Below are 27,895 nucleotides of genomic sequence, written 5' to 3' on the forward strand. Positions count from 1 at the left end.
TCAGTTGTACTGCTCACACTATAAGGACCCGCTGCTCGAAGTCACTGAATAAAGAAGTAGAGTTTGCGGACGAACAGTCGACTGCATCATATATCCTATCAGATCAGGGATCCCTGGAGGACCGTGTTCAAAGAAAGTATGTGCAGACAGTATTAGACGGAGGTCCGCGGTGGAAGAGCTCCAGACTACAACATCAGGAAGGGGGTTAAGGGAAACAGAGAAAAACGAGCACGCTCCTGGAAAACAGACAAAGAGAAGACTATCCTCTGAAGTCCTCCCACCAGAGATGCCCCCTCTTTGGTGTGGTCCTCCTGCATTCTAGAGTGCTCCCTGCTTCAGGCGCTGAGCATCGATCGCCTCAGCCTGATGGATGTGCTCTCTCTTTCCCAGACACACACACACACGGCTGAAGCAACAGCTCACAGTAAACACTCTGGCTTTATTATCACCTCTTCACTCTTGCCCGGGCCAGACAGTGAGCCTGCACTTCAGCAGTCTGCCCACATCTCCAAGTGGAGGCAGTTATGATCAGACAAATGGACAGTTCCTCATCTAATGCAAGCCCACAGTGGACAATGGGTCAGGGCCCACCTTGAGGAAAAAAAAAAGCTCGAGTTTTGCATTTTCTGCCTTTTTTCTCGGGGTGAATATCAATGACAGAGCAACTTATCGCTGGAAGGAGAACTGTGTTGTTTCACCCGGCGGGCAGTTCATAACACGAGCTGCCCACACAGATACATAGATGAGATAGCCGCTTATTTCTACAAGGTATTGCTATTGATTTTCTTTTAATACATTTGGCTCGGCCACCTGAGTATCGGCTTTGTGTCCATTTGAATCACCTTCTCAACACTTGTGCGTTCGCCAAAGCTGCAACAACTGACCCCGATTGTTGTAGTTGAGTAGAGTTGCACGTCTAATGTTCTTTGACTGACATCCCTTCAGACACTCACACACAACTCACTCCGTCACACACACACAAACATAGAAACACATTACTGCCAAACTCATGCAATCTGCTACACAACTACACACAATACATTAATAAACATATACACACAAACTAAATTAAGAAAAAATCTCACTCCCACACACATGTATTTACAGTAATAACATTTACAGTAGAAAATAAAACTTAAATACATGCCCAAACCACACACACAACACACAAACTGACACCATTGTGATTATTCTCACATGCACTCACACGCCACACTAAAGTGAAACGCATACACAGTTTCACACACACGCTCGTCCCGAATGAAAGAAGATTCTCCCTCTGCTGCATACATTCACTCTCTGTCTGTTTTTCATTAAATATTCCGGAGGTTTTTTCTCCGCTTTGAGGTTCCACGACCAGATGAGCTCGGAATGTGTCTTTGAAAAGTATGTATTCTGTCCATGTGTTGGTTAGTTTCCACCCCAGTGTCGTCCGTGTGTAGCCGAACGTCTAGCTGCCGTTTGACACTCATCGTCTCTGAAGGTCTAAACTCTCCACGACCGTCCTCAGGTCAACAGTCATCCCGAACCCGTGTCCCAGCCCATGAGCCACCAGCAGCCGCCGCCGTCCCAGTACAACATGCCGGAGAGGGACAAGCAGCTGTTGTTCTCTGAATTTGAAGATCTCAGTGCCTCCTTCCGCAGCCTTTACAAGTCCGTCTTCGAGCAGTCCTTCAGCCAGCAAGGTGAGAAGATAATGACCTCAACATTTCAACATCACTGACGTGGGTGCGTTTGATGCCTTTAACTTAAGAAAACTTTGAATTTATTGTTCAATATTTTAATGAATACCGCATGAATGAAGTGTCTGGGTTCAGTGGGATTGGTTTTAAAATGTGTGCCTTCAACGGTTGGACACAACACAACCAAAGTGTCCACAGGAGTGAGTCCAGCAGGTCAGCTGGTTTATTTAGGTGATATGGATCAAAATTCAAACACCGCTGGATATGTGTTTAGTGTCGTTTATTCCTTCCCTTTCATTTTCTTTTGCTTATTCCCTTGTTAGCAAAAACATATTTGTTGATTTTACTATGAATTAAACAATGATGTGTTGTTATAACACAGATGTTGTTAAGGTATATGGTCTTATGATGTCAGTATTAAACTACTTGCTTTTCATGTATTACTAGTTTAACTCAAACATTACCTTAAAATGTTCCTTTTATTTTCAATCTTTTGTTTGGTTTTGTTCATCCAAGTCAACTAAATGATTGAATTAAATGATTTTCTATACAAACATGCTTTTTCAAAGCGTTTTGCTTCACGATTGAAGTCGTTCGATTAAACTCCCTGGCATGGAATATAAAATAATAAATGTAGCATCCAAGCAATCCAATGGTGAATTTAAGGAATATCTTAAAATGTTTTTGGGGCTTAGCCTCACGTGTTTTCTCCTCGCTGGTTTATTGTGTTGCGTTTCTTTTTTAAGGTTATTAAGAAGGAGAGTTTGTGTAATACACAATATGCGGCGGTGGTAGCTTTTAAAATCCCCGGTAGATCCTAATGCCGTTCTTCGTCTAATCTGATTGACTGATAAACAAAGAGCACTTGACAAGAGAGTCGGGGAACAAAGTACACGCAAGCTTTCTTTGAATAACCTACTTTCACAAATCAAAATGCATTTCATGCTCATATTTTCAAAGACCTTCCCTGGTTTTAAATCTTATCATCTATGTTGCATTAGTTCAAAGTGGTTACCTCTTTCATATAAATAAAAAGTGAAATCTCTTAGTCAGACAAGCTCCCGCAATTAAAAGCGTAAATAATCGAGCGAGAGGATTTCACACTCTGCCGCCGTAGACAGTCAGCTAATTCACTGGCTTTGATAATAGGTAATGAGCTCGCATTATTATTCTGCTGCTGCGTTAATTGCTTTCTGTATTTCCCTGGTTGGACAATGGGCTTTCTGTGCCGATAAGAGATGCACCTTTGTCAACCCCGCGGTGAGTGTTACGTGCAGATTGTGGAGGTGCTCGGCTCTAAAAGCACTCCAGCGGAATGGGTTTACTGTGCCAGAGCTGTGAAGGACGGGGGGGCCTCTCAAGACCCCAGCTCCCCACGCCTGCCGACGACGAGTGCAGTTGGGTTGGTGCAGATGTTTTTTTTCCTCCAGTCACGTCTGTCGAGGAGCCACGACGCTTTTTTTGTCAGGGACCATCCAGAGCCAACTGCTGACGCCGAGGAGAAGCGACGGCAGCTTGGACTCCCCGGACCTCCAGAGACACGACCGACGCTGAGTCATTCTTGTACGACAAAATGGCAGCTGTTGGGTCTCATGCGTGGAACACTGGAGGCCCCACGTTACATTAGACACTGATATGAATGTCCTTGAATCTGTGGCTGCCACGTTTTATTTCACTCAAAAATGAGAAATGAATTTGCATTTCCTTCATACTTCAGTTTGTAAGCTTGATTATGAAAACAAGCTGCAGCATTTTCCCCTTTTCTTTTGACCTGATTAAGACGCTATTTTGTGTAATCGAATGATTTCAATAAAATCTTGCTCATAATGGTGACTAAAATCAACGCTTGTGTGTCCTAGGTCTGATGGGTATCCCGTCCGATTCGGCACAACAGACCCACAACTCCTGCTCGTACCAACACTCCCCCAGCGGCGCCATCAACTCCCAGAACAGCCTGTCCAACAACCAGCCCAACAGTCACCCCAACAGCCACTCCAACAACAGTGGCCAGGTGCCCCTGTCCCACCCCGCCCAGGCCCACCAGGGCCACGGCTCGCCGCACACGCAGCACCTCTCGCAGCAGCAGCACGGCGGCGGCGGACCTCACAGCCAACACACTCCGCACAACCAGCACAACCAGCACCCTCAGCACAGTCAGCAGCACCCGCAGCACGGCGCGCACTCGCAGCAGCACGGCCAGCACCCGTCCCACGGCCAGCACCCCCAGCAGCACACGCCGCACCCCTCCCAGCACGCCGCGCACAGCCAGCACCCGTCGCAGCACCAGAGCCTCTCCCACCAGCCGCATCCCACCCAGCAACAACTGGCCTGCAATCCAGGTGAGACCCTCCATCCTTCAACGTCCTTCACTCGCCGCGCGACTTGTTTACAGCCCGGTTTGCCACTTATTAGTCGTAATAAATTGCTCGTATACGGTTTAATGAGCTCTGCTGTAAATCATCGTCTGATATATCATCTCTGATGTGAGAACAAAGCGTCTCGGCAAACACGCCGTGGTCCAAGCGGATCTTCCGGAGTTTGCTGGCTCCTCCTAGTGGCCGCCGGTGTAGCGGCAGGCGACGGCTCCATTTGGTGTGATGTTAATTGATTTGGTGCCACATGGATGTCATATGAACGGCATGAAGATTCACGTCGTGCTCTGCACTGTTGGGATGATGAGGAGTGTAACTGTGTGTCTTCAAATGTGTGCAGGTTTACTGTCAGACTGGTACCCCAACCTGGACGCACTGAAAGAAAGCTGTCGTATTGCCAGCAGCTACAACTGGGCGGATGTCGACCTTTCACCTTTTCAAGGTGTGGTTTCAATGTTTTTTTTTTGTGTCTATTCTTATCTTTGAGTAGATTTGACCGACACGCGTATGAGGCGTTTAGATTCCTCCCGATTCTGATCATAAACCAGCAGCTGTCGCGGTAGAGCGTCGGCCGTGTGATTGAGTGCTGACGTCGAGTTGATTACCGGTTTAATTAAAGCCGGCTCTTCAATTAAACAACGCTGCCTTTCACTTTAATTACCAAAGCGCCGAGCTCAGCAGGTTAGTTTATCTAATTACGGTCCAAAATAGCCAGGGTGGGTGTTTTTTTTTTTCACTCATCGGGCTTCACCAGAGAACCGACTGTTGCATTATTTTTTCAACGTGCTGCTTGTTTATGTGCCGTAGGTTTAAGAGAAAGCATGAGGCAAGCGGAGCTGAACAACTGGTCCCTGGAGCCGACCCAGATCGCGGACCTCTGCTCGTCCATCAACCAGTTCTTCGCTCGCACCGGTGTCATCCAGCCGCAGGCGCCGGTGCAGTCGCCCATCTGCCACAGCGCCATGCACCCCAACAAGCCCAGCCAGCACCTCGCCACAGGTCTGACCTCTTGACCTCTTCCACACACGCACTGTCACGACACTGTAGTTGAAACAGTTGAAACCGTTAAAATAAAAATAATAAAGTTCTCATATAATTGGTGGATGATGTCACAAGTTTTCTCAGTGATCCATTATGGCAATGAATGCAACTGCTTTAAAGTGAGACTATTGACTATTGATTATTAGATACTTTTTACTTCTACATGTTACTGTCATGAAGATTAAGGAATTCTTCATTATTACTAATCTACTTGGTAGTAATAATTACAAGTTATAATTCAGAGGTGGTTTAGCGCTGTGTGTTGCAAAGATGAAAAAAAAAATAAAAATATAAATAGATGTTTTTATTAAAGTCAAATCCGATCATTTTGAATACATACAATAATACATTTGAATAACTTGATACTAATTAGAATTGTTGTTACAATAATAAGTGATAACAAATAACATTTGTAAACGTATCACCAACCGAAGCATTTCAAGCAACTCGGTCAAACTTATTGAACGTCTTTCTTTAACCTGAACGTTGCATTGTTTAAAGTCGATCGGCCACATTTAAAGTGAGAAGACGGTTTTATAAAAATAGTATAAAATATTAAAATATATAAAAATACTCTGTGGAATTTTATGAATTTATTAAAACAAAAATGTCTAATCGGTTTTGTTTTAAACTCAAAATACAAATCATGCAACTAAATGAAAAATAATTCAACTGAAAAAGTACAATTTTTCTCTTATCCTAGGAAATCTGTACATGGACTCCAGACAGAGCATGTCCATGATGGGTCCCCCAGGTTACCCTCACATGCCCCCCATGAGCAGCGCAGGACCCACAATGACAGGTGTGTTTCCACTCGACGATTCATCATTTTGATCCGTTATAACCACGTGACTGAGAAACGTGGCTTCTGTACTAACATGCTAGTCGGCCCACGAGGGGTCACACGACTCGCGAGTCTCACCTCCGTCCCGGTCTCTGTGCCCCCAGGTCACCACGCTCAGCTGAACCAGCAGCACATGATCCCCACTAGAAACTTCCAGATGCATCATCGCTTGCCGCCCGACGACATCCAGGACGACTTTGACTGGGACTCCATCGTCTAAGCCTGCCAGACCCTTTTTTTCTGCGAGTGCTAGCGAGGAGGTGGCGTTTGGGAGGGAGCCAGGCTGAAATGAAGGGCTGCGAGAGGATGGGGGGGGGGGGGTTCTGAGCGAAGGACGCCGGAGAACTTTCAACGACGAGAGAAGGACGAGAGTCGAGACATTTTTACACAAGAGAAAAAAAAAAAATCAAGTTACTTTGAAGACAATCATATTTAGTCGGACATGTTAAAAGTGTAGATCACATTCAAAGCTCCTCGGTTTTTCTCTCCACACCCCGACCAGCAGCCCCCGAAACAAACCCCCCCCCCCGACCCACCGCGCCGTAACCGTGACGTGATTTGAGCGACGTGTTCAGCTTGTGATTCTTCTCGTGTTGACTTTGGCCTCGGCTGCCTCGTGGATGAGTTTATCTCTCTGTCTAACTCTTTGTTTTTGTTTTTATAGAGAAAACACACGTGTCCATTTAACGGTCCGGCTGCTCAGGTGTCGGGTTCACGTGAGCTCGGACTCGCCCCGGAACATTGTCCCGAGCAGCGTCCATTAAAGAAGGGCCGACGTCGAAAAGGTCGGGTTCAGATGCGCGGAGAGAGAATTTTTTTTTTACCGTTTTTGTGTGAGTAAAAGTTGAAGCGTTTTCCTCATGAATTCAAGCCAAAGTTTAAAATACTTCTGTCAGCTTCGTTCTGTCAGTGTTTCCAGCTTCAGACAAAATGTACATTTCAGAACCTCACCTTCAAACCATCGTCGTATTGACCGTGAACACGACTCCAGACACACGGCTCGTGCTAACGTGGTACCAACAAGTAACTTGAACAACCAGTAATATTTTCATAATATTTCACAAGAACAAATCGGAATAAGGTTTCTCTTAAAAAAGTAACTGTGATCTTCGTCATTTAGGGTTAAAAAAAAAAAAAGTGTGTCATTTTAAAGCAGCACTTTGTAAGATTGAAAGGTTTGTTTCTGGCTCCCCCTGCTGTTAGAACAGTGTCATGTCTCCCGTCGTCACAGACTACAAGTTGTTTACAATATGACGTTAAGGCAAAAAAAAAATCCTTATATGGTCATATCCTCCTGCCGGTTCTTCAAAGTCCTCACCCCTTTTTATTGCGTCGCTCTTCCGCCGGCTCGTCCAGTTCCCGCAGCGTTCAAAATGACTTCCTGTAATTCCAACCAATCGGAAGCAAATGAGTTTCAGAAAGACAAGTATTTGATGAATTTATCATGATTTTCCTCTGGATCCTGCTTTGATAGTTTTCAAGTTTTAATCATGACTCGGCAGTTACTCGTTTACAGACGCACCTTCATCCGTTGAGTCCATCAGACGGAACTGACCCAGAATCAGAAGATTCTGTGTCATCATCAGCTTAGGTTTCTACATACGGGGGATGAGAAATGTGACTCAATAATCTGGCAACGTGTGAGCATCTGTGTTTTTAGCTTTTTTTTTCATCGTTAGTTCAAGGACTTTGATTGATGGACGCCATCATCTCCGAGCACAAAAAAGCAGACGAACTCGCCCCGGTGAAGATGATCGGCGGCGAGGTCGTTTCACAAGCACAGACGTGACCCTCCTGATCATGTGATCGCTCGCCTTTTTTTTTTTTTTTAAACCAGATACTTGAATGAATGAGTGAATGTTGTCGACGAAAAGGTTAATTTCTGGTCGTTAATGGAGTCGTTCGTCGAAGATACGAAAGCGATGGAACCGTCGGTCGGTGGGAAGTTTAAGACGCTCGACGAATCTACATCATTTTAAATTCTCCAGTCGATCCTTCACGCCGCCACGAGTCGAGATCTTATTCTAGCCGCAAAAAAATGATCCCGTTTGGATTTTTTATTTTGGCACATTCAAGACTGTGACTGGATTTATTCTCCTTTAATTAAGGAAAATGAAAAGAATAATCTGAAAGTTAATTAACATCTATTTTTATCTTTAATTATTTGTTCATTACATGCAGTTCAATGGATATTTTTTCCACTCTCGATCTAAATGATCTTTTTATCATACTTGTCTTTTTTTTTTTTTTACTTCATTTTAGGTTTTTTTAATCTTCCCCTTTAAACGGAATCTTTTAATTCTGCCGCGTGTCAAAGAACCGCAAATGGAGTTTGATATCGCGGTCGTTTCCCTGGAGTTTGTTCGGTTTCTTCCAGGTGAAGAACAGGAACCGAGGGAAGAAATGGAAAAAAAAAAAAACAACTGGATCACAGTGGTGTGTGTGTGCGTCTGTGTGTGAAGCGCCGCTGGACACGAACCTGCCGGAGAGATTACTCAACACAACAATGGACAACAAAGGGTTCAAATGAGGAAAAAAAAAAAAAAAAGCTCAGTTACAACTTTGGGAGAAACTGCCAACAAGTACTGCTGACCGGGGCCTCGTGTGTCGTGCTTGTACATAAATGTCTTTTTCAATCATCCCTCGTTCTTCTCGGGGGGTTTGGGGTGGACGGAGAAGAGGGAGAAGAGTATTTTGTTATCGTCCAATCAGAGGGTGACAGTATGTAAATATCTATATTGTATATATGTGATGAAAATGGCTTTTTTGTGTGACACTACCTTTGACCTGTACGATGTTCTACATTCAGTGTTTCAGTGTTGATAATATATATTTGCTTTTTGTGTTTTATTTTTATTTCGTCTTTCGTCATTTCCTTTTCATTTACTTTCTTCTCGTCCTTTTTTTCTTTCGTTTATTGCACGGTTTATTACTTTGGTCGTCCCACACGGTGACTCAGCTACTCTTTGTATTCGTTTTAGTGCTGTAAAATAACTCAAGTGTTATCAGACTTGTCCATACCTCCCCTCCCTCACTGCCCTTCTCCCCCCGCCCTCCCCCAATATGCATGAATGGCACTTAATGAAATAAAATATGGTAACTTCACTGTGGAACTCTGTTTGGACTTTTTATGTCTTCAGCGGTGGCCCAGGGCCAAAGGGATTTAAACAAAAAAAAATACAAAAATGTACGTGTATTGGTCGCAAACCGTAATGTATTAGTTCCATTAGCGTTTGTCGTGTATTTTTACTCCTGTAGGTGTTTTTTTTCTTCTTATTTACCTCATTTTCAGTTGCTTTAAAACATTGGAAAAAAATGTAATATACTAGTTTTTAATTAAAGGAGTTTTGGGGTTCAGCATGAGTCCTATTCTGACCCCATGATTTTTCTAGACCTTTATTTGTGAAGACCCGCGACACTAGACGTCTTTGCTTGAAGTAAATACTAAAATATATTTACGTTTATTAACTTTTGTTTCCTTGACAATGTAAAAAAAAAAAAGAGCGGATGTGTGTGTGTGTGCAGCATGTTTTTAAATATATAAAGATTTATATAACTTTGGAGGAAACCATCTGTGACCTGGAACAAACAGAAGAGATGTTCTGATCCGGTGGGTCTCAGGAGAAGATCTACTCATCAGTCCTCAGACACCGTCGGACTACTTTTATCCTGGATTTGGCTTTTTAAACATCCCTGCTGCATTTGACCCTGAAAAAACGAATGATAAAGAGAAATGAGACAAGACCATTGAAATGTATTGGTATTAATAGTAAATCAATACATTGTTGATATATATATATACTGTACATATACTGTAACTATTCACACAAACATGCATATCTTGTCGTAATCGACCTCTGTATGCTTTTGTGTGTCCTGTTACAGATGGTCCTGTCCAGGGTGTCCCCCAGTGTTAAAATCAATATATTATTAAAATGTAATTCTACATTTGTAAGGTAAAAAAAGGTAACTTTTGAGGTTTTAACATGTTATTCATATTTGATTCATATTTTGCTACTATACACACCACGATACTAATCCATCATCATTTCCTTTGTTTTTAGTGTTTTCCACAATCGTTTAAAACTCAGTGAGCTATGAATGTCATTTTTAATCTTTCCTGCTTAAATCCGAGTGTTGGTTAATCGAATATAAATATTTTTGAAAGTAGCACAGCGTCATCTGCTGGACAAATACTGAACCTGCAACTTAAGGAACTAACGCATGTAAAATCCACAAACATTCAGAGCAACGCAAAATAACTGTTTTTGGATATTTTGAATATAAGTAATGACAAAATAATCACGTTTTTATTATAATGCGAGTGTTTTATCTGTAACATTCAAGACAATAGTGAACCCCTATATCAAGAAGAAAGAAAGAATGGAACAAAAAGAAAGATGAAATACAACATAGTATTTTTTTTTTTTTTTGTGGTGTGGTTTCATGGTAACATTTAACACATTTTAAGCAGGAAATCCTCCAGGTTGTTTGTTTCCTGCATGAGAGGAATGTTGTTGTTGACACAAGTTGTTGACAAGAGTATGTAAAGGTAACGTTACATCGTGTGAACCTCGAGCTTTTCATTCAACTAATTGTTTAACTTTTCTGATCACTAGTTTCCTTAAGTGTGTCTCAATTCTTAGTATGCGAATGTAGTCCACAAAACTGAGTATGGTTCGATGGACACTATCTACCCTAAACGGCTGCCATCTTAGTGACTTTGATGTGTAAATGGATGTTACGTCATATTTATACAGTGGTATGAAAAAGTTTGGGCACCCCTGTACACTTTGTGTATGGAGGTCAAGGGTCACTGAGGTTACCAAACCAATTTTGAGTTCCAATAATTAGTGCTAAAGGTATTAAAATCAAAAAGATATAAGGGTGCCTAAATTTATGCACATGCCTAATTTTGTTTAAATTATTCTTTCACACTTTCTGTACATCATATACACTTTATTTCACTTCTCAAATATCACCGTGTTTGTCTCCTATAAGATATATTTAACTTTTTTTATCAATACAACCAATGATTTATAAAGGAAAATCATGAAAATGTACAAGGGTGCCCAAACTTTTGCATACCCCTGTGTGTATATATATATATATATATATATATATATTTATTTATTCATATACATATATATAGGTTCATTGTAAGCAGCAGTAGAAGGATGACACGTCTTCGCTGCTGATACCAGCTTAAATATCTCGCAAATATTTAGATTCTCATATTTTTTCTTTATTTCTTTTTCCAAACTTGCAAAAAGTGCTGCCAGCAGATGGCGATAGCGTTCCAACAGCTGGTTGAAACCATCGTTAAATCGAAGTAGAAGAAGAAGCTGTCGCGTCATTTCCTGTTAGTGTGTAGCAGCAGTGTTTGATTTGAGACATAATATCTGTGGAGAATTTGCGTACTAGTTAGTATGTACACTATCCTGATGCATACTAACTTCTAGCATACTAAGAGAAGTATGCGATTTGAGACACAGCAAAGGTATCTCCTGAACAACCCCAGGGGTCCTCAAAGGGCCGGGGGTGGTGCAGGTTTTTGTTCCATTCGATCAAGCGTGTACAGTTTAACCAATGAGGTTTCAGCTGAAACAAGCAACACCAGACTGTCAATCACTGATTAAACTCTGAAGACTCCTGATTGGGTTAAAGGATCTTGATTGGTTGGAACAAAAACCTGCACCACCCCCGGCCCCTTTGAGGACCGGTTTGGAGACCCCTGATCGAAACCATTAGAGGAGAGATTCGACACCTAGTGTCAAACGTTCCTCACCTTGTCATGACTGTTTATCTCTCTTGAAACTCAAGCCTCTAAAATCAATAAAGTCGCTTCTACAACAACTTGAGCTTGTTTTGTTGTTTGTACAAACTGATGTTTGAGGTCGACCTGAACAATGTGTGAAATCAACATCAACACACACACAAATGCCTCATTTCCGTATTTGAGAGGCTGTGTGTTGAAGTTTAGTTCATGACATCACTTGTTTAGATTTATATATAATAATAATAATATAATAATAGTTACTGTTGTTATTACCAAAATGACATTTTGAATCATTTTAAATAACCTAATAAGTTCAATTTAGCTTGATGAGGTTGTCATACAGTCACAAAATCACAATTTGAATTCATGTTTTCTCAAAAGATCTGATCTAAATTGATTGTTTTTGATTATCGATTTAGAGTTAAACTTTATTTTTATATATATATAGTTGACCTCCTGACAGAGTTTGTTAAACACAGTCATAAATCCCTTAAGAGTAACACATTTTTTAAGAATCTACAAAAATCCATGTTCCATGTAGACATATGCTGACCACATCTTCTAAACTTGGGAGCTGTCACCTGCAGTTCATACTAAACTCTGAATTCTGACCCGCTCTAGTAGAAGAACTCACATTTCTCCGATCCTTAAAACTCTTCACTGGCTTCCAGTTTCTTTCAGGATCAACTTTAAAATTCTGGTTCTTACTTTCAGATCTATTTATGGTCAGAATCCTCCTTAAGTGATCTGATCCAGCCTTACACCCCAGCTCGGGCTCTGAGGTCTGTGGATGAGAATCTACTGATGGTTCCTGAACAGACTTCAGGACCAGAGGAGAGAAATCCTTCCAGACTGTTGCTCCTAAGCTTTGGAACGATCTTCCTCCTTCTGTGTTTGATGATCTACTGACTCCTTCAAGAAACATCTTAAGACGTTTTTATTTGTTCAGGCTTTTCCCTGAATATTCTGGGACTCCTGTGTGTGTCTTGACCTTTTAAAGTGTATATTTTAACTGTGTATTGTTTTTGTTTGTTAAAGCGCTTTGTGACCCTGGTCTGGAAAGTCACTTTACAAATAACCTTTACTTTACTTGCTTACTTCTATAAGAGAAACAATAACATGTAGTCTAAGAAACTCTGCACTGGAGAGTTCATCTGCTCCCATCATGCATCACGTTCTGACATCGGCTCATCCACACACTTGAAGAAACTTCTAGAAAAGACGCGCTTGAATCATAATTATTACACTTTTGTTCCTGGTTCCGAATTAAAAGTAAAAAGAGGAATAAACGTCAAAAGAGACACATCTTGCAAACAAAAGAGTGATGATGTGATAATAGAGATAACGACGACAACTATATGAAAACATATATTCAAAGAGATTCTGAACACTTCCTGCCTCAACACTAGTACTAGTACTTCTATTTGAATGTAGATTTCTACCTTATAGACATATTCATGAGGTCATACGTGTTTACAAACGTCAGGATCGTCACTTTTTATTTGTTAAAAAAATGCAGCATTTCGTCAAAAACAAGTGAATTCTTGTTTGATTGGAGAATCGCACTCGCAGTTGTGGTCCCAGACGAAAGCTCAGACCCACTGGTCAAGACTTGACGTGGACCCCTGCTGAGTGAGCTCGTTGTATTCATTGGATTGTTTGTTTTGTAGTGAAAACAAAATGAGGCCCTTGGCGGAGGTATGCACTGTCTCAGTGCTATTAAAGGTATCTATAATACGGACCCCCTGCTGGGGCCCCTGCAGCTCGCTTACACAGCCAACACTTGACATTCAGCAACACCTCCACTGCCTCCTGAGCCATGCAGGGACTACGTGTCTGGACAACATCATCTCAGTTCAACCCTGGTCTGTCCGTGCCGGGGAGGATGGATGAGGTGCTGAGGGGGTGTGGCTTCAAGGTTGACCCCTCCTACCTGCTGCAGATGTCAGAGGTCACAATTCATTTGGAAACCCTTGAGAGGAACAGGACGGGATTGTGGCCCACGATCGAACCTATAATTGATCACATATACTGTGTAAGTGACGACTGTGGGGTTTTAATTTTCAGGTGCACCGCTCTGAAGGTCGTCTCTGAAGGTCACGGATGTGAAACAAGAGAACACGGGTTGTTAGTGATGTTAGCATGTGTGGCGGTTGTTTCCCGGTCTGCAGTGAAGAAAGTCTGATCCTCATCACAACATGATCTGGAGCTTGTAATCCATGCATTTTTATCTTCTAGTTTAGAGTATTGTAACAGTTTATTTTTGTGTCTAAACAAGCTGCAGTTGATACAAAACTCTGCAGCAAGAATTCTGACCCGCTCTAGTAGAAGAACTCACATTTCCCTGATCCTTAAAACTCTTCACTGGCTGCCAGTTTCTTTCAGGATCAACTTTAAAATTCTGGTTCTTACTTTCAGATCTATTCATGGTCAGACTCCTCCTTACATCAGTGATCTGATCCAGACTTATTTTCTTTCTTGACAACATAAATACATAAAACGACAAGTCATTGTTACAAATTAAGTCTTTGGGTTACATTGTTGTAACTTGTACCAGGATTTGAGTGAACTTTTGTTATGAAGCAGGGTTTCTCTGGCTCTTAGGGACCAGGATGGACGGTTCCACAAGGTTTAAACCTCATGCCGAACACAAAACATGTCACACACAAGAATCATTATTGTGCCACACAAGGGCTACTTTAGTGCTTGGTTCTGCTTTTTGTGTGCGTTATTTTGTTTCTTTGATTCTGAGCTGACACCACAACAAATACTATGTTGTGTTTACAACACCATCATTGGATTGACTGACATTAACAGCAGATTTGACAAAATAAAATATAATACAGTAACAACCTCTGAACAATGACTTTGTTTTAAACTAGTTTAACGAGTACTTAATAAGCTGAAGTGACTAATAGAGATGTGAACCGCGGTATCTAACATTACCCACATGATGATGGTTGTACACTATTATACACAACTATGTGCCACTACTTTATTTACTTTTCATTCATTTTCTACTAATTGTTGTTTCATCAACGCAGAGACAAACAACCCAATAGATTTTATTATTGCGACAAAATATAAAAATATACAAAGTAAAGTATAGGTTATTTGTAAAGTGACTTTCTAGACCAGGGTCACAAAGAACTTTAATAATAAAAAACAATACACAGTTAAAATACAGACTTTGAAAGGCCAATAGTCACTAGATCCATCAAACACAGAGAGCCTGACCATGAATAGATCTGAAAGTAAGAACCAGAATTTTAAAGTTGATCCTGAAAGAAACTGGAAGCCAGTGAAGAGTTTTAAGGATCGGAGAAATGTGAGTTCTTCTACTGGTGAAGGTCAGAATTATCGCTACAGAGTTTAGTATATTAATGTTCAGGGTCACAAAGCGGTTAAACAATCAAAACAAAATTCAATAAAGTATATACTTTAAAGATCAAGATAAAACTGATAACACAACAGGAGTTCCAGAAAATCAAGGAAAAGCCTGAACAAATAAAAACGTCTTAAGATCAGTAGATTCTGATCCACAGACCTCAGAGCCCGAGCTGGGGTGTAAGGCTGGATCAGATCACTGATGTAAAGAGGAGTCTGACCATGAATAGATCTGAAAGTAAGAACCAGAATTTTAAAATTGATCCTGAAAGAAACTGGAAGCCAGTGAAGAGTTTTAAGAATCGGGAGAAATGTGAGTTCTTCTACTAGAGCGGGTCAGAACTTGAAGTAATTCTTTACATTACAGGCATCTCATATAAACATTGGAGTCGCTTAAAATAGACAAATCTATGTTTAAATGTAAGTAAGTAAGTAAGTCATTTTTATTTGTATAGCGCTTTTCCAAACCAGGGTCACAAAGCGCTTAAACAATCAAAACAATACTCTATAAAGTATATACTTTAAAGGTCAAGATAAAACTGAGAACACAACAGTAGTTCCAGACAATCAGGGAAAAACCTGCACGAATAAAAATGTCTTAAGATGTTTCTTGAAGGAGTCAGTAGATCATCAAACACAGAGGGAGAGGAAGATTGTTCCAAAGCTTAGGAGCAACTGTCTGGAAGGATTCCTCTTCTCTGGTCCTGAAGCGTGTTCAGGAACCATCAGTAGATTCTGATCCACAGACCTCAGAGCCCGAGCTGGGGTGTAAGTCTGGATCAGATCACTGATGTAAGGAGGAGTCTGACCATGAATAGATCTGAAAGTAAGAACCAGAATTTTAAAGTTGATCCTGAAAGAAACTGGCGGCCAGTGAAGAGTTTTTAAGGATCGGGAGAAATGTGAGTTCTTCTACTAGAGCGGGTCAGAACTTGAAGTAATTCTTTACATTATAGGCATCTCACATAAACATTGGAGTTGTTAAAATAGACAAATCTATGTTTAAATGTATAATTCTTAAATGTGTTGTTTTTCAGATGAAAAGCATCTTTGTCTTTGCTCTCAGTATATGGTGTCACTCTCCACATGTTGTTCCCTTACATCCTCGGGAGCAGAACCCACACCGATAGCTCGCGGATCAGACGCACAGTAGCACCAAAGATTCTCCTGCGGGTTCACAGCAAGCCCGGCTGTGATTGGCGGAGCCGCTCATCTCTCAGCGCCGCAGCCAGTGAGGCGCTGCTGCTGTGGTACACACTGGAAGACAAGCCGGAGATAACAGCTGCACTGGAGGAAGAAAGAGCAGCAGTTCCTGAGCCGGAAAAACTCTCCAGGGCGACGCGAGGTGAGGCCTTCGCTCTCTCTCCCTCCCTCTCTCTCACACAGACGCGTGACATTGACTTTCTTCACGTCTTCTTTCCACCGAGTTAGTTTGAGATCGAAGTTAGCTTGAAGCTAATGTCGGCTAGTTGTTAGCTAGCGATGTGTGAGGCTCTCCCCCCCCTTCACCGCCTCACTTCCATGTCGGACATCAGCACCTTTTTTTTTTTCTAACTCCCGACCCCAGCCTGGATATAACACCGTGTGTGGTTCGGTTGTCAACGAGGGCATCCGAGTTTTAACTTCGAAGCAGCATTTCCTCCTCCTCCGAAAGGATGTGACCTTCCTGTAGTTTCTGAAGCTCATCCTTCGGCGAGAGCCTCTCCTCTAGACCGGCCTAGCCTGTTAGCACAGCGACCCTTGCGGGGCTGTATCTTGAAAACCATCGCGAAAAATACATCGAATAACACGCCACGTCGTGTTTTTTTTTCGTCGTGGATGTTTAGTTGAATTTCCTCTGCTTCTCATTTCGGGCTCCAGAAGAACCAGTCCATCGGGTTGTCAAGACTTTTGGTATCGCATGCTAGCAGAAGCTACACGAGCTAAAGGTCCCATCGAACATCTCTGCGAGCATCTGCTTGAAGTTTGAACACTTGAAGCGAAAGGTTTCCATCTTAAGAACGTCGTTCTTTACAGGTATTTACCATCGAATACGTTTTGGATCGAGGTAATGGAACCAAAAGAAACGTGTTTAACGCTTCGAATCTGTGACAAACTTACAGGGAAAACGACGTTATTTCAGGCGAAAGTTTATTTATCTGCCCTACATTTTTTTTACTATATACTTTCCCCTGAGACGGTCGTATATTATATAAACTTTAACGCTTGTCTGCCAAGAAATAATCTTAACTGTGTGACAATAAATGTGCTTCAGTGAACTTTGGACATGTTTCCTTAAAAGCACAGCTCCATCATTGACGCATCGAAAAAGGCTTTTCATGATCCATATATGCCTTGTTTTCTATTTGTTTGCCTGTCAAATAGTCTCACAGAGATGCTGCACTGTAATAAATATAAGTAAGTAAGTAATTTTTATTTGTATAGCGCTTTTCCAGACCAGGGTCACAAAGCGCTTAAACAATCAAAACAATACTCAATAAAGTATATACTTTAAAGGTCAAGATAAAACTGATAACACAACAGGAGTTCCAGACAATCAAGGAAAAGCCTGAACAAATAGAAACATCTTAAGATGTTTCTTAAAGGAGTCTGTAGATCCATCAACATTTCACAAGACAAACCCAGGGGTGGTGTAGACGACAGTCCGGAGCTGATAACTGATAAATCGCCATTTGTTTGAATGTTAATGTGTCTGTTTATATTTAAAGTGATTAAATTAAAAAGAAGGATCTGTAATAATAAATAATGCTTTGGTCTATTCGGTCTAAAATGTTTTAGAATTCTGTTGTTACATCTTTATGTTTTAAAAGCTTAGACTTTTTTTTAACCTTAAAATGTTATTTTTATTTCAACACCAAATTTGTGAATTTGCTGTTGTTCATCTAAAAATAACTGCTTTCTCAACTTCATCTTATCATTAGTTATTCAAGTTATTGAATATTGTTTTGATTGTTTAAGCACTTTGTGACCCTGGTCTGGAAAAGCGCTATATAAATAAAAATTACTTACTTACTTACTATAGGGGGAACTTTCATCATGTAGGGAAAGATGAGATCAATAATCTCATCTTGACCTACGTTCCCATTATTATGAAACTTAAGTTTCCTCGGACGGGCGGAGACCATGTGGAGATGAGTTAACAGGCTCACCAGGCCAGTTTCAGGCAGTGACAGCATCTCTTCTGCTTTCTTTTCCTCAAGTGTTTTCCAGATGCAAACCCGTGGGAGGGGACTGTAGTGCAGACCCATGACACAATAACAAGATTCAATCTGCTTGTCTTAACTTGCATTCAGACCGGGTTGTGGTGGAAGCTTGGGATTGAGAACATTGGACAGTCATCTTTACACATTTAAGAGGCAGTCGCAAATGTCTCTGCATCTTCCTACCCGATTTATTCAACAGTATTTAGTATTTAGGAAGTAGAGAATTAAAGTTTTGGTGAAGAGTTGCATCATCATCATCATCATCTTTTACTTTTCATTTCTTCACTCAACTCAGTTAAATCATTTGTATGCATTTGTGTCTTCTCGTTTAGACTATTGTACCAGTTTATATTCGTGTCTAAACAAGAAGGATCTGTCTCGCCTGCAGTTGATACAAAACTCTGCAGCGAGAATTCTTTCCCGCTCTAGTAGAAGAACTCACATTTCTACGATCCTTAAAACTCTTCACTGGCTGCCAGTTTCTTTCAGGATCAATTTTAAAATTCTGGTTCTTACCTTCAGATCTATTCATGGTCAGACTCCTCCTTACATAAGTGATGATCCCGGACCAGAGGAGAGAAATCCTTCCAGGCTGTTGCTCCTAAGCTTTGGAACGATCTTCCTCTCCCTCTGTGTTTGATGATCTACTGACTCCTTCAAGAAACATCTTAAGAATGTTTTATTTGTTCAGGTTTTTTTTTTAATCTTCTGGGACTCCTGTATTTCTTATGTGTATTGGCCTTTTATAATATATTTTAACTGTGTATAGTTTTTGATTGTTTTAAGTGCTTTGTGACCCTGGTCTAGAAAGGTGTTTACAAATTAACTTACTTACTCACTTATTTATACCAGAAGCAGCTTCACCTAACTAAAAATCCATTGTTGTCTTAACTTTCACCAAAACTATTCATCTTTTTCTCAACATGCGTGTATCGATAATCTTGCAAAAATAGTCTAGTGTAATGTGTAGAAAAGTCAGTTTTATTAAAAAATAAATAAAATGTTTACCGTATTTGACCAGATTCAATGTTAATGTCAAAAACACTCGTGGCCTGAGAAGACCTGATCAAATGATGTTGTGTCCAAATGAAAAGAGTCTTTACTTGAAAGACAAAAACAACTCTGTGACACCATCTTTGAACGTGACCTGAAGGTTGACACACTCTTTCAAAGGGCTATAAGAACTGTTGTGGCTATGAATTCACTGTAATGAGTGTCTGTCTTGTGTGTTTGTTCTCGCAGCAGAAAGAGCGGTGGAGGGAGCCCAGAAGGCGGGTTGGGGTGATTTCCATAAAAGAAGGTGCAGCGAAACTACTGGCAAAGAGATGTGGGATGGGGAAGAAGGTAAAACCAGCATCGGACATATTTGTACTGTAAAGTGTTTCACACTTACTTTGTTAGACATTGTAGCACATAAAACACTTGGATTACTGCAGTTTGTTTCAGGTTCAGGTCTGCAATGTATCTGGTAAACGTGACTACATTAGACGTTAACGCACACATTACATATCATCATTGACACGTTTCATTGAAAGAGCTGAAAAGAACTCCTGAGTCAAGTAACCCTGAAAAAATGATAACTGAACTTTGCTGAACAGCTACTTGACATAAAGAAAGTGTTGAAATATTACGGTCATATAATTTAAATAAATATAATATAATCTATTTACTCATCAGTTACCTTTACAAATAACATTTACTTACAAAACCTTTAAACATTCCCTTTTTTATTATGTGTGTTTAGAGAAATTTAGCACAACTTAAAATTTAGATGTTGTTTTGTTTGACAAATAAACTTGTAAAACCACTCTGTGTATTTTTAAAAACTAATTTAATGTCATTAGATTTACATGTAGCCAAAATGTTCTTTTGACTTAATTGCTGAATAATAAACGGAGGACTATATGAAGCACATTAAATAAGATATCATTTCATGTGTATTTTTTATACATTTATGTGGGGATTTAAGATAAGAATAGTGTCTTATTTTTTCATCAAAAATACATTGTGATATCTCTATATAAAAATGTTATGAAATGGGGCTAATGGGTAAAAAACAAACAATTACAGTATTTCCTTTCTTTTTTGACTAATTAGGTCTAAGGGAGAAAGATGAGAAGTCGTCTACGAAAGGGCCGTCGGAAGAACTGCAAGGATCCCTTCCCAAGCCAGATAATGACCCACGGGACACGCCTACGGTCGCGATCACACACATGGATAATGAGGCGGAAGAGGAAGACGAGCGGGACGGAACGAATGAGGCCGAACAAGAATCTCCTGACCAGCATAGCTTAGCCCATTCTTCCACGCCGACCATGCAACCTTCTCCGCTTTTGAATTGCGGCCAAAAACCTAAAGACAATATGCAGGTCCCCCTGGGGTCTCCCTCTCGCGTCGAACAGGAGCCAGACGTCGACCCGGATTTTGACATCGACCCCGACCCCGATGGTGAGCTGGAAGGGGACGCCCAGTCCGAGTCTCACCCCTGTCAGCACTGTGAACGCCGCTTTTCTACTAGACAGGGTCTCGAGCGCCACGTGCACATTCACGCCATCACGAACCAGCAGACACAACGCTTCAAGTGCCGCTACTGCAACAAACCCTTCGGCTCACAAGTGGGGCGACGGCGGCACGAGAGGAGGCACGAGAGCGGCCCCAAGAAAAAGCCCGGCTCGCTGGCCGGAACCGCAAACATTATCGGTCATGTGGGCCAAACGGATGTCTCGAGTCCTGACAGCACTGGCCAAACAAATCACTTTATAGCCATAGGGCCGCAGTTCGCTAGAGGACCGCTGCAGAACCCCGACGTCCAGAGAGCAGAGTCCAGCCCTCTGGACCGTCCGTACATGTTGGACGAAAACGGGGAGTCTAAAGAACTTCACCCCTGCAAATATTGTAACAAAGCGTTTGGCACACACACAAACATGCGCAGGCACCAACGCAGAATTCACGAACGGCATTTGCTACCGAAGGGGGTTCGGAGGAAAGGCATGCTGCTACAAGAGACGGCGCAGCAGAAGCAGCAGCCGGATGAGTCACCCAGCACCAGCCCGCCTCCCGTCTACGTCCCCAGTGCAGACACCGAGGACGAGGCGGACCGGGACGACTACGTCGTAGACATATCCAAAAACATATCGGAGAATTTGAGCTTCTACATAGATGGCAAAATCGTGTCCACGAGCACGGTGAGCACCTGTGAGGTGATCGAGGTGGATTCCAGATCTGCAGCACTGTTTGGCCTCGACACGGTCATCCTCAGCCCGAACCAGCTCAGTCAGGCCCTCAAGATCGAGGGCAGAACCAACGCAGCCAACTCAGTGTCCAGCATTCAGCAGCCATCGTCCAAAAGAAGGACCTCTACTCCACCCCTCGTTCCAAGCCTAAAACTAGAGACGGACACGCAGCCATTCTCCGCCTCCTCCTCTTCCTCGGCGAACCTGCTCGCTGGAGGTCTTTTCCATCAGGAAACGGACCCGTCCCACTTTCAAAGAGAGAAAACGGTTTATCTCTCACCAAAGCTAAAACAGCTCCTTCAGACTAAAGACATCCAGAAGACAACCCTCACACTGTTACCAGAAGGCAACAACATGGCCTCCCCCTTGTCCGTCACCCCCCTGCAAGGTGCCTCGGGCAGGTTCAAGAGAAGAACATCTTCTCCTCCGTCGTCCCCACAGCACAGCCCGGCGAGCAAAACCGACGTCTCCAAGTCCGACGCGAGAGGCTTGTACACACTAAAGGTGCCAAAACTGGAAAGTAATGTATCTGGAAGCTTTCAGGACCAAGATGAAAGCAGCGCCCTTAGCCCTCTCGAAGAAGGTCCAAACGGTGCAGGCAAGTCGTGCAACCAGCAGCCCTTAGACCTGTCGAGCGCCGTCGGTAAATGGAACGATTTGCCGGTTAATTTTATTCAAGGGGACTCGGCTCTCGATCTAAGCTTTCATCGTAAGAACAGTCTTGAATCCGAGTGTAAGACGTCTCAGCCTCTGGCCAAGAAGAGGAAGCCTAACACGAGCATGCTGGAGAAGGTGCTGATGAACGAGTACGCCGGGCTCGCCGTGGCAGTGGACGACGGCGCGTCGGCCACGGTTAACACCAGCTGCAATAATTCCTGCTCTTCAAACGTCACTTCAGACTCGGCCCACCCCTCTCCGCCCTCATTGACCCCCGTCACCTTGAACCCGTCTTCACCAACCAACTCTCTCGTGACTTCGCCAACGCCGCCTCCCCCTATACTCCCTACCATTCCTTCTCCGCCGCCCCACCCCGACTCCCGCTCCTCGACGCCCTCGGACTCACCCGGGCCGAGGCCGTTCCCCATACTGTCGCCAGAGATGTCTCCGAGAAAAGAGGAGACCGAGGAGAATTTGTCAGCGGAAGACGAGGAAGACGAAGAAGACGACGCTATCTCAGAAGCCCAAGACTCGAACCCACACACTCCAGTGGAAGATCCCGTAAGTGGCTCGACATCAGCTTCCCCAGAGCACCAGTTAGTGGAAGAAACGGCTTCAGAAGATGCGACTTTGACAGCTCACAGCTTGCAGAACGGGGACCTGCACTCGGATGAACTCGTCACGTGCCAGCCGGAGTCAGCCCTCGCTGCGATCTCCCCGGCGCCACCTCCTGTATTAGAAGATCCCTCGCCTCCTCCCTCCCCTAGCACGGTGACGGTTAAAGAAGAGCAGAAAGAGGAGGTTTTGATCTCCAGTCATGAACCCCTGGATGTTGTTAATACCTCACCTCGGTCTCACACAAAAGTAGCCATTAAACGAACGGATGGAGGTGACCTAGATTTTCCATACAGCAAGAACTTTGTGTGTAATGTGTGCGACGCCCCGTTCAACTCCATGAAAGAGCTGGGAGTCCATATAGTGGAGCACGCCGCAGACTGGCCCTTCAAGTGCGAGTTCTGCGTCCAGCTTTTCGACGACGCCCTGGCTCTGCTTTCTCATAGGACTTCGCTGCACGGCGTGGGCAAGATCTTTGTGTGCTCGGTCTGTTCCAAGGAGTTCGCTTTCCTCAGTAACCTCCAGCAGCACCAGAAGGATCTGCATCCCAACGAGACGTGCTCGCACACCACCGTAGAGAGTGGGAAGCTCAGGACGCAAAACTATACCGACCCTTCTAAAGCCAAAGAGGAAAGCGGTCGGTCGACGCCGGCGCCGGAGCCACCGGAGGAAGCGTCTCCTCAGCCGGATCAGGACAAATTAAAAGACGAACCGGATGTCAACGGTAACGATGCCGAGGAGGCGGGCGAGGACCCCACGGAGGAACTTTACACTACAATCAAGATCATGGCGTCGGAAGGAGGCAAACCTAAAGGCCCCGATGTGCGCCTCGGCATTAATCAACACTACCCCAGCTACAAACCGCCGCCCTTCCCCTACCACAGCCGCTCCCACACGGGCTCCGTGGCGTCGGCCACCAACTTCACCACCCACAACATCCCCCAGACCTTCACCACCGCCATCCGCTGCACCAAGTGTGGGAACAGCTTTGACAACATGCCAGAACTGCACAAACACATCTTGGCCTGTGCCACCGCCAGCGACAAGAAGCGCTACACTCCCAAGAAGAACCCGATCCCCCTCAAACAAATCGTCAAGAGTCCCAACGGGGTCGTGTCGCCGTCGGCCGCCGCGGCGGGTCAGAGCGCCTTCCGCAGAATGGGTCAGCCCAAGAGGCTCAACTTTGGTCAAGAGGCTGGGAAGACCAAATTGAGTGCACTCAGTAAGAAGAAGAACCAGCTGGTCCAGAAGGCCATTTCTCAGAAAAACAAAACCGCCAACTCGGTGAAAAAGGCTGTTAAAGTTGAAGAAGTTGAACCAAAAAATGTCTGTCCACACTGCAATAGAGAGTTTACCTACACGGCAAGCCTCACCAAACACATTTCCATCAGCTGCCCCATGAAGCCCGTGGCTAAGAAGGAGAAGAAGGCGTCAGGGGAGGTGAAGAACGAACCGGATAAAAGCATGACGCTAAGAAAGAAAGCTTCTGAACCCGAACCGCTTCAGAGCGAGCCGGAGTCCAAACCCCTCGGCAAGACGAGAGCTCGGAGCTCGGGGGCGACCGACTCCGACTCCTCCTCCCAGACAACCAAAGGAAAAAACGCTCGGCCGGCGGCTCCCCAGAAGAGGTCCGCCTCGTCCCCTCAGACGGATCCCTCGAGCAAGAAGCAGAAGAAGGCCCCAGCTCAATCTCTACCTCCGATGCCTTCAGACACTCCCGACGACACGGCTCCGCGGCCCGCCAGTAGAATGCAGCGCATGGGGAAAGTGGCAGCACCCAAGAAAGTAGCAGAGGTCAAGTCGACGCCGACGCCCAAGAAAGAAGAACGCTTTTCCCTCCGGATGCGAGAGAGGGTGCGTGGACCCGTTACTAGGAGTCTTCAAACAGGCAGTGCAGCCGACGACAAACCAGAGGAATCCACGATTCCAGAGCCAAAAGCGACTCAGGTGGGCCCAAAATGAATTGTTAGTGATGAGTGTTCTTTTGACTGTACGTACAAACTGAACTGTCCAGAGTTGTTTTGATGATTGCTGTGTCTCAAATCGCATACTTCTCTTAGTATACTAGAAGTTAGTATGCATCAGTTTAGTGTACGTACTAACTAGTACGCAAATTCTCCACAGATAGTATGTCTCAAATCAAACACTGCTGCTACACACTAACAGGAAATTACGCGACAGCTTCTTCTTCTGCTTCGATTCAAAGATGTTTCAACCAGCTGTTGGAACGCTGTCGCCACTTGCTGGCAGCACGTATTGCAAGTTTGGAAAAAGAAATAAAGAAAAAATATGAGAATCGAAATATTCGCGAGATATTTAAGCTGGTATCAGCACTGAAGACGTGTCATCCTTCTACTGCTGCTGAAAATACACCTGTAAGTATATGAATATATATATATATGACGTAACTTCCGTTTAAAACGTCACTAAGATGGCGGCTGTGAGGGTGGATAGTGTCCATCGAACCATACTCAGTTTTGTGGGCGTGTTAGTACGCCAATTTAGTGTGCATGGCGCACTAAATTTCGCATACTAAGAATTGAGACGCATTTACGCACTAAAAATACTAACTTTGAGTACGCTAGTATGCGATTTGAGACACAGCACATGATTCCAACTATAGCATCTACATTGATTGATATGAAGATGAATAAATGTGTTTCCAATTTTTCTAAACATGGACGTAAAAAGTTTTGGTTTTGACACGGAAGCTTCTGTCGTGTAACAGGACACGCCTCCGTTTTATTGTTGCGACTAAAGGGAAATCTGGTCACACAACTCATTTCGTGCAGCACCCAGGAGCTCTTAAAAACATGTAGTCGGATCAAATCGAAAGTTAAAAATGACCTCCAGTGATGTCGTGATCCAAGTAGTTTCCAAACGTGCCAAAACTAAAACAAACCAAAACTTAAAATGGTCATTTGTTAGCAAGTTTAGAAAGCCACTTGTGTACTAATGTAATACTAGCGTAGTAGTAACTAGTGTAATTTTATTATTGTTATAATCTTAACTTTTTATCAAAATAAAGTGACGTTATGGAAGTAAAGGTGTCAGTATTAAACAGCCCAGTATCATAATGCATGAAGGCTGAAAGCACTCATGAAAATACTGTCTTTAAACTTTATCAAAGGATTATGTTATGCTACAAACATGCTACAAACATGCTACAAACACGCTACAAACATGCTACAAACATGCTACAAACACGCTACAAACACGCTACAAACATGCTACAAACATGCTACAAACACGCTACAAACACGCTACAAACACGCTACAAACATGCTACAAACATGCTACAAACACGCTACAAACACGCTACAAACATGCTACAAACACGCTACAAACACGCTACAAACACGCTACAAACACGCTACAAACACGCTACAAACACGCTACAAACACGCTACAAACACGCTACAAACACGCTACAAACACGCTACAAACACGCTACAAACATGCTACAAACACGCTACAAACATGCTACAAACATGCTACAAACACGCTACAAACACGCTACAAACACACCACAAACACACCACAAAGTCTGTCTAGCGTCGCTCCTTCTCAGCATCTTCTTCTTCTTCTGTTCCTCAGGAGGTGAAATGAGCCACGATGTCAATCACCACTCGACGTTTCTAACGACTGCGCTGCAGACGTCAGCTCGTCCTAAACTGCCTTTGCTGGATTCTACGGAGAGATCCCTTCGTTCTTCTCCTCCAACGATGAACCCAACCTTTTTAATTTTTTTTTCATCCAGCCTGCAAAAAAAAAAAAAAAAAACTGTACATGGTAATGAGTTAATATATACAAACGTGTCATTACTTGACCCAAAACAGTAAAACTTAGGGCTCAGTTATATTTGGGAAGCTGGTATATTGCAAATGGCAATCATGTATCAGCGGGGCTCGCTTGACTTGTTAATTCTTCTCGTCGTTTAATTTGTTTGGATTATTTCTGGACGTCTCCATGCATGTGTTGTATAAAGTATAATCTAGATTAAGAGCGTTTTCTCTCATCGCCCCCCCCACTGGCTCCCACTTCTGTTGATACCTTGATTTTTTTTGTTGCAAATATTTACTGTATGTACGTTTTGATTTCTCTAGTCTTCATATGTAGAAATATTTTATGGCATATTTTGGTTGGGAAACATTCATGACAAAATGGCAGTTTTTTCGCTGCAACAATTGGTCCTCAGGAACACTGTATATTTGTGTGAGTGTATGTGTGCGTTTGCTGTCGACGTGTGTATGACATGGTTTTGGAATGACCGCTCTTTTGATCTCATCCTCCATTTTGTTTATTTGACCGTTGCAATATAATGTGAATCTCCCGTCAGTGGGGCGTCCCCCCCCCCGAACGATGGTCCCAGCAGCACAAATTTGAACACAAGGTTAAAAAACTGCACTTTAATGTAAAACTGCCAAAATTCGCTGCGTGGATAACGATTTGGTTCGAGTCATAAATAATAGAATGTATGAAAAACGTGCAGATTATCCACATATCTGAGTTGAAATCCGTTCCTCCGTAAATTTGCCAAAACGTTCCAGGTTTTCAGTGCAACCGTGTGGAGTTTGTCATCCGTGTACAAGAGCCATGACTGTCCGTTCTCTCTCTTTTCGATTCATCAGATCATCTCATCCCTCCTTCTTCCCGGTGAATGGCAATAGCAGACACCAGACTGCACTCGTAGCACAACAATTGAACGTTTTGAAAAGTGGAAACTCCAAACAACTTGTTTTTTGCCTTTCAGCATCAAGGTTTTTGTATTTTAGGGATGAACAAAGACAAACAAATCCTGAACGACCTCAAGTTAAACATTTGCTGTAATTGATTTAATAAAAACGACATGTCGATCATTTTGGTTTTTGCTGACTTGTGATTTTTTTTTATCTGAGCGTGAAAGTTATGTCTGCTTCCTTCTCAGCTCTAGAGGCGAGGTTGTATCTCATGGTTAATTCTGCTCATCAAATGATTCGACCTGTCAATCAGGTGTTTTGAATCCAGTGCTAAAAGGACTACGACCACTGGAGTGACCTTCAAACGGGGACGAGGATCCGTGGAAAACTGGACTTGGAAGAC

The 27,895-nt window shown here is 43.0% G+C and overlaps 2 protein-coding genes across 3 annotated transcripts in view; both read left to right on the forward strand.

Moving 5' to 3' along the window:
- The window catches only part of foxj3 (forkhead box J3), a 72,114-nt gene extending 63,062 nt beyond the window's left edge, over positions 1-9,052 (forward strand). The window contains exons 7-12 of the mRNA XM_087800319.1: positions 1,511-1,685; positions 3,542-4,021; positions 4,395-4,496; positions 4,862-5,053; positions 5,799-5,897; positions 6,044-9,052. Coding sequence (XP_087656445.1) covers positions 1,511-1,685; positions 3,542-4,021; positions 4,395-4,496; positions 4,862-5,053; positions 5,799-5,897; positions 6,044-6,159 — 1,164 coding nt within the window. The 3' untranslated portion in view covers positions 6,160-9,052. The remainder of the gene's footprint in view (positions 1-1,510; positions 1,686-3,541; positions 4,022-4,394; positions 4,497-4,861; positions 5,054-5,798; positions 5,898-6,043) is intronic.
- Positions 9,053-16,362: 7,310 nt separating this feature from the next.
- prdm2b (PR domain containing 2, with ZNF domain b) lies at positions 16,363-27,672 on the forward strand. 2 transcript variants are annotated; one of them, XM_087800490.1, is made up of 4 exons: positions 16,363-16,450; positions 19,551-19,652; positions 20,406-24,760; positions 26,411-27,672. In XM_087800490.1, exons 2-4 carry the CDS (start codon positions 19,634-19,636, stop codon positions 26,420-26,422), a joined length of 4,386 nt encoding a protein of 1,461 aa, XP_087656616.1. In that variant the 5' UTR covers positions 16,363-16,450; positions 19,551-19,633; the 3' UTR covers positions 26,423-27,672. The 2 variants fall into 2 exon arrangements, with proteins under 2 accessions (XP_087656616.1, XP_087656617.1); XM_087800491.1 differs by lacking the exon at positions 16,363-16,450 and adding an exon at positions 16,796-17,121.
- The last annotated feature ends 223 nt before the right edge of the window (positions 27,673-27,895 follow it).

The sequence above is a fragment of the Callionymus lyra genome, chromosome 10, assembly GCF_982586985.1.
Source record: "Callionymus lyra chromosome 10, fCalLyr1.hap1.1, whole genome shotgun sequence".
NCBI lineage: Eukaryota > Metazoa > Chordata > Actinopteri > Syngnathiformes > Callionymidae > Callionymus > Callionymus lyra.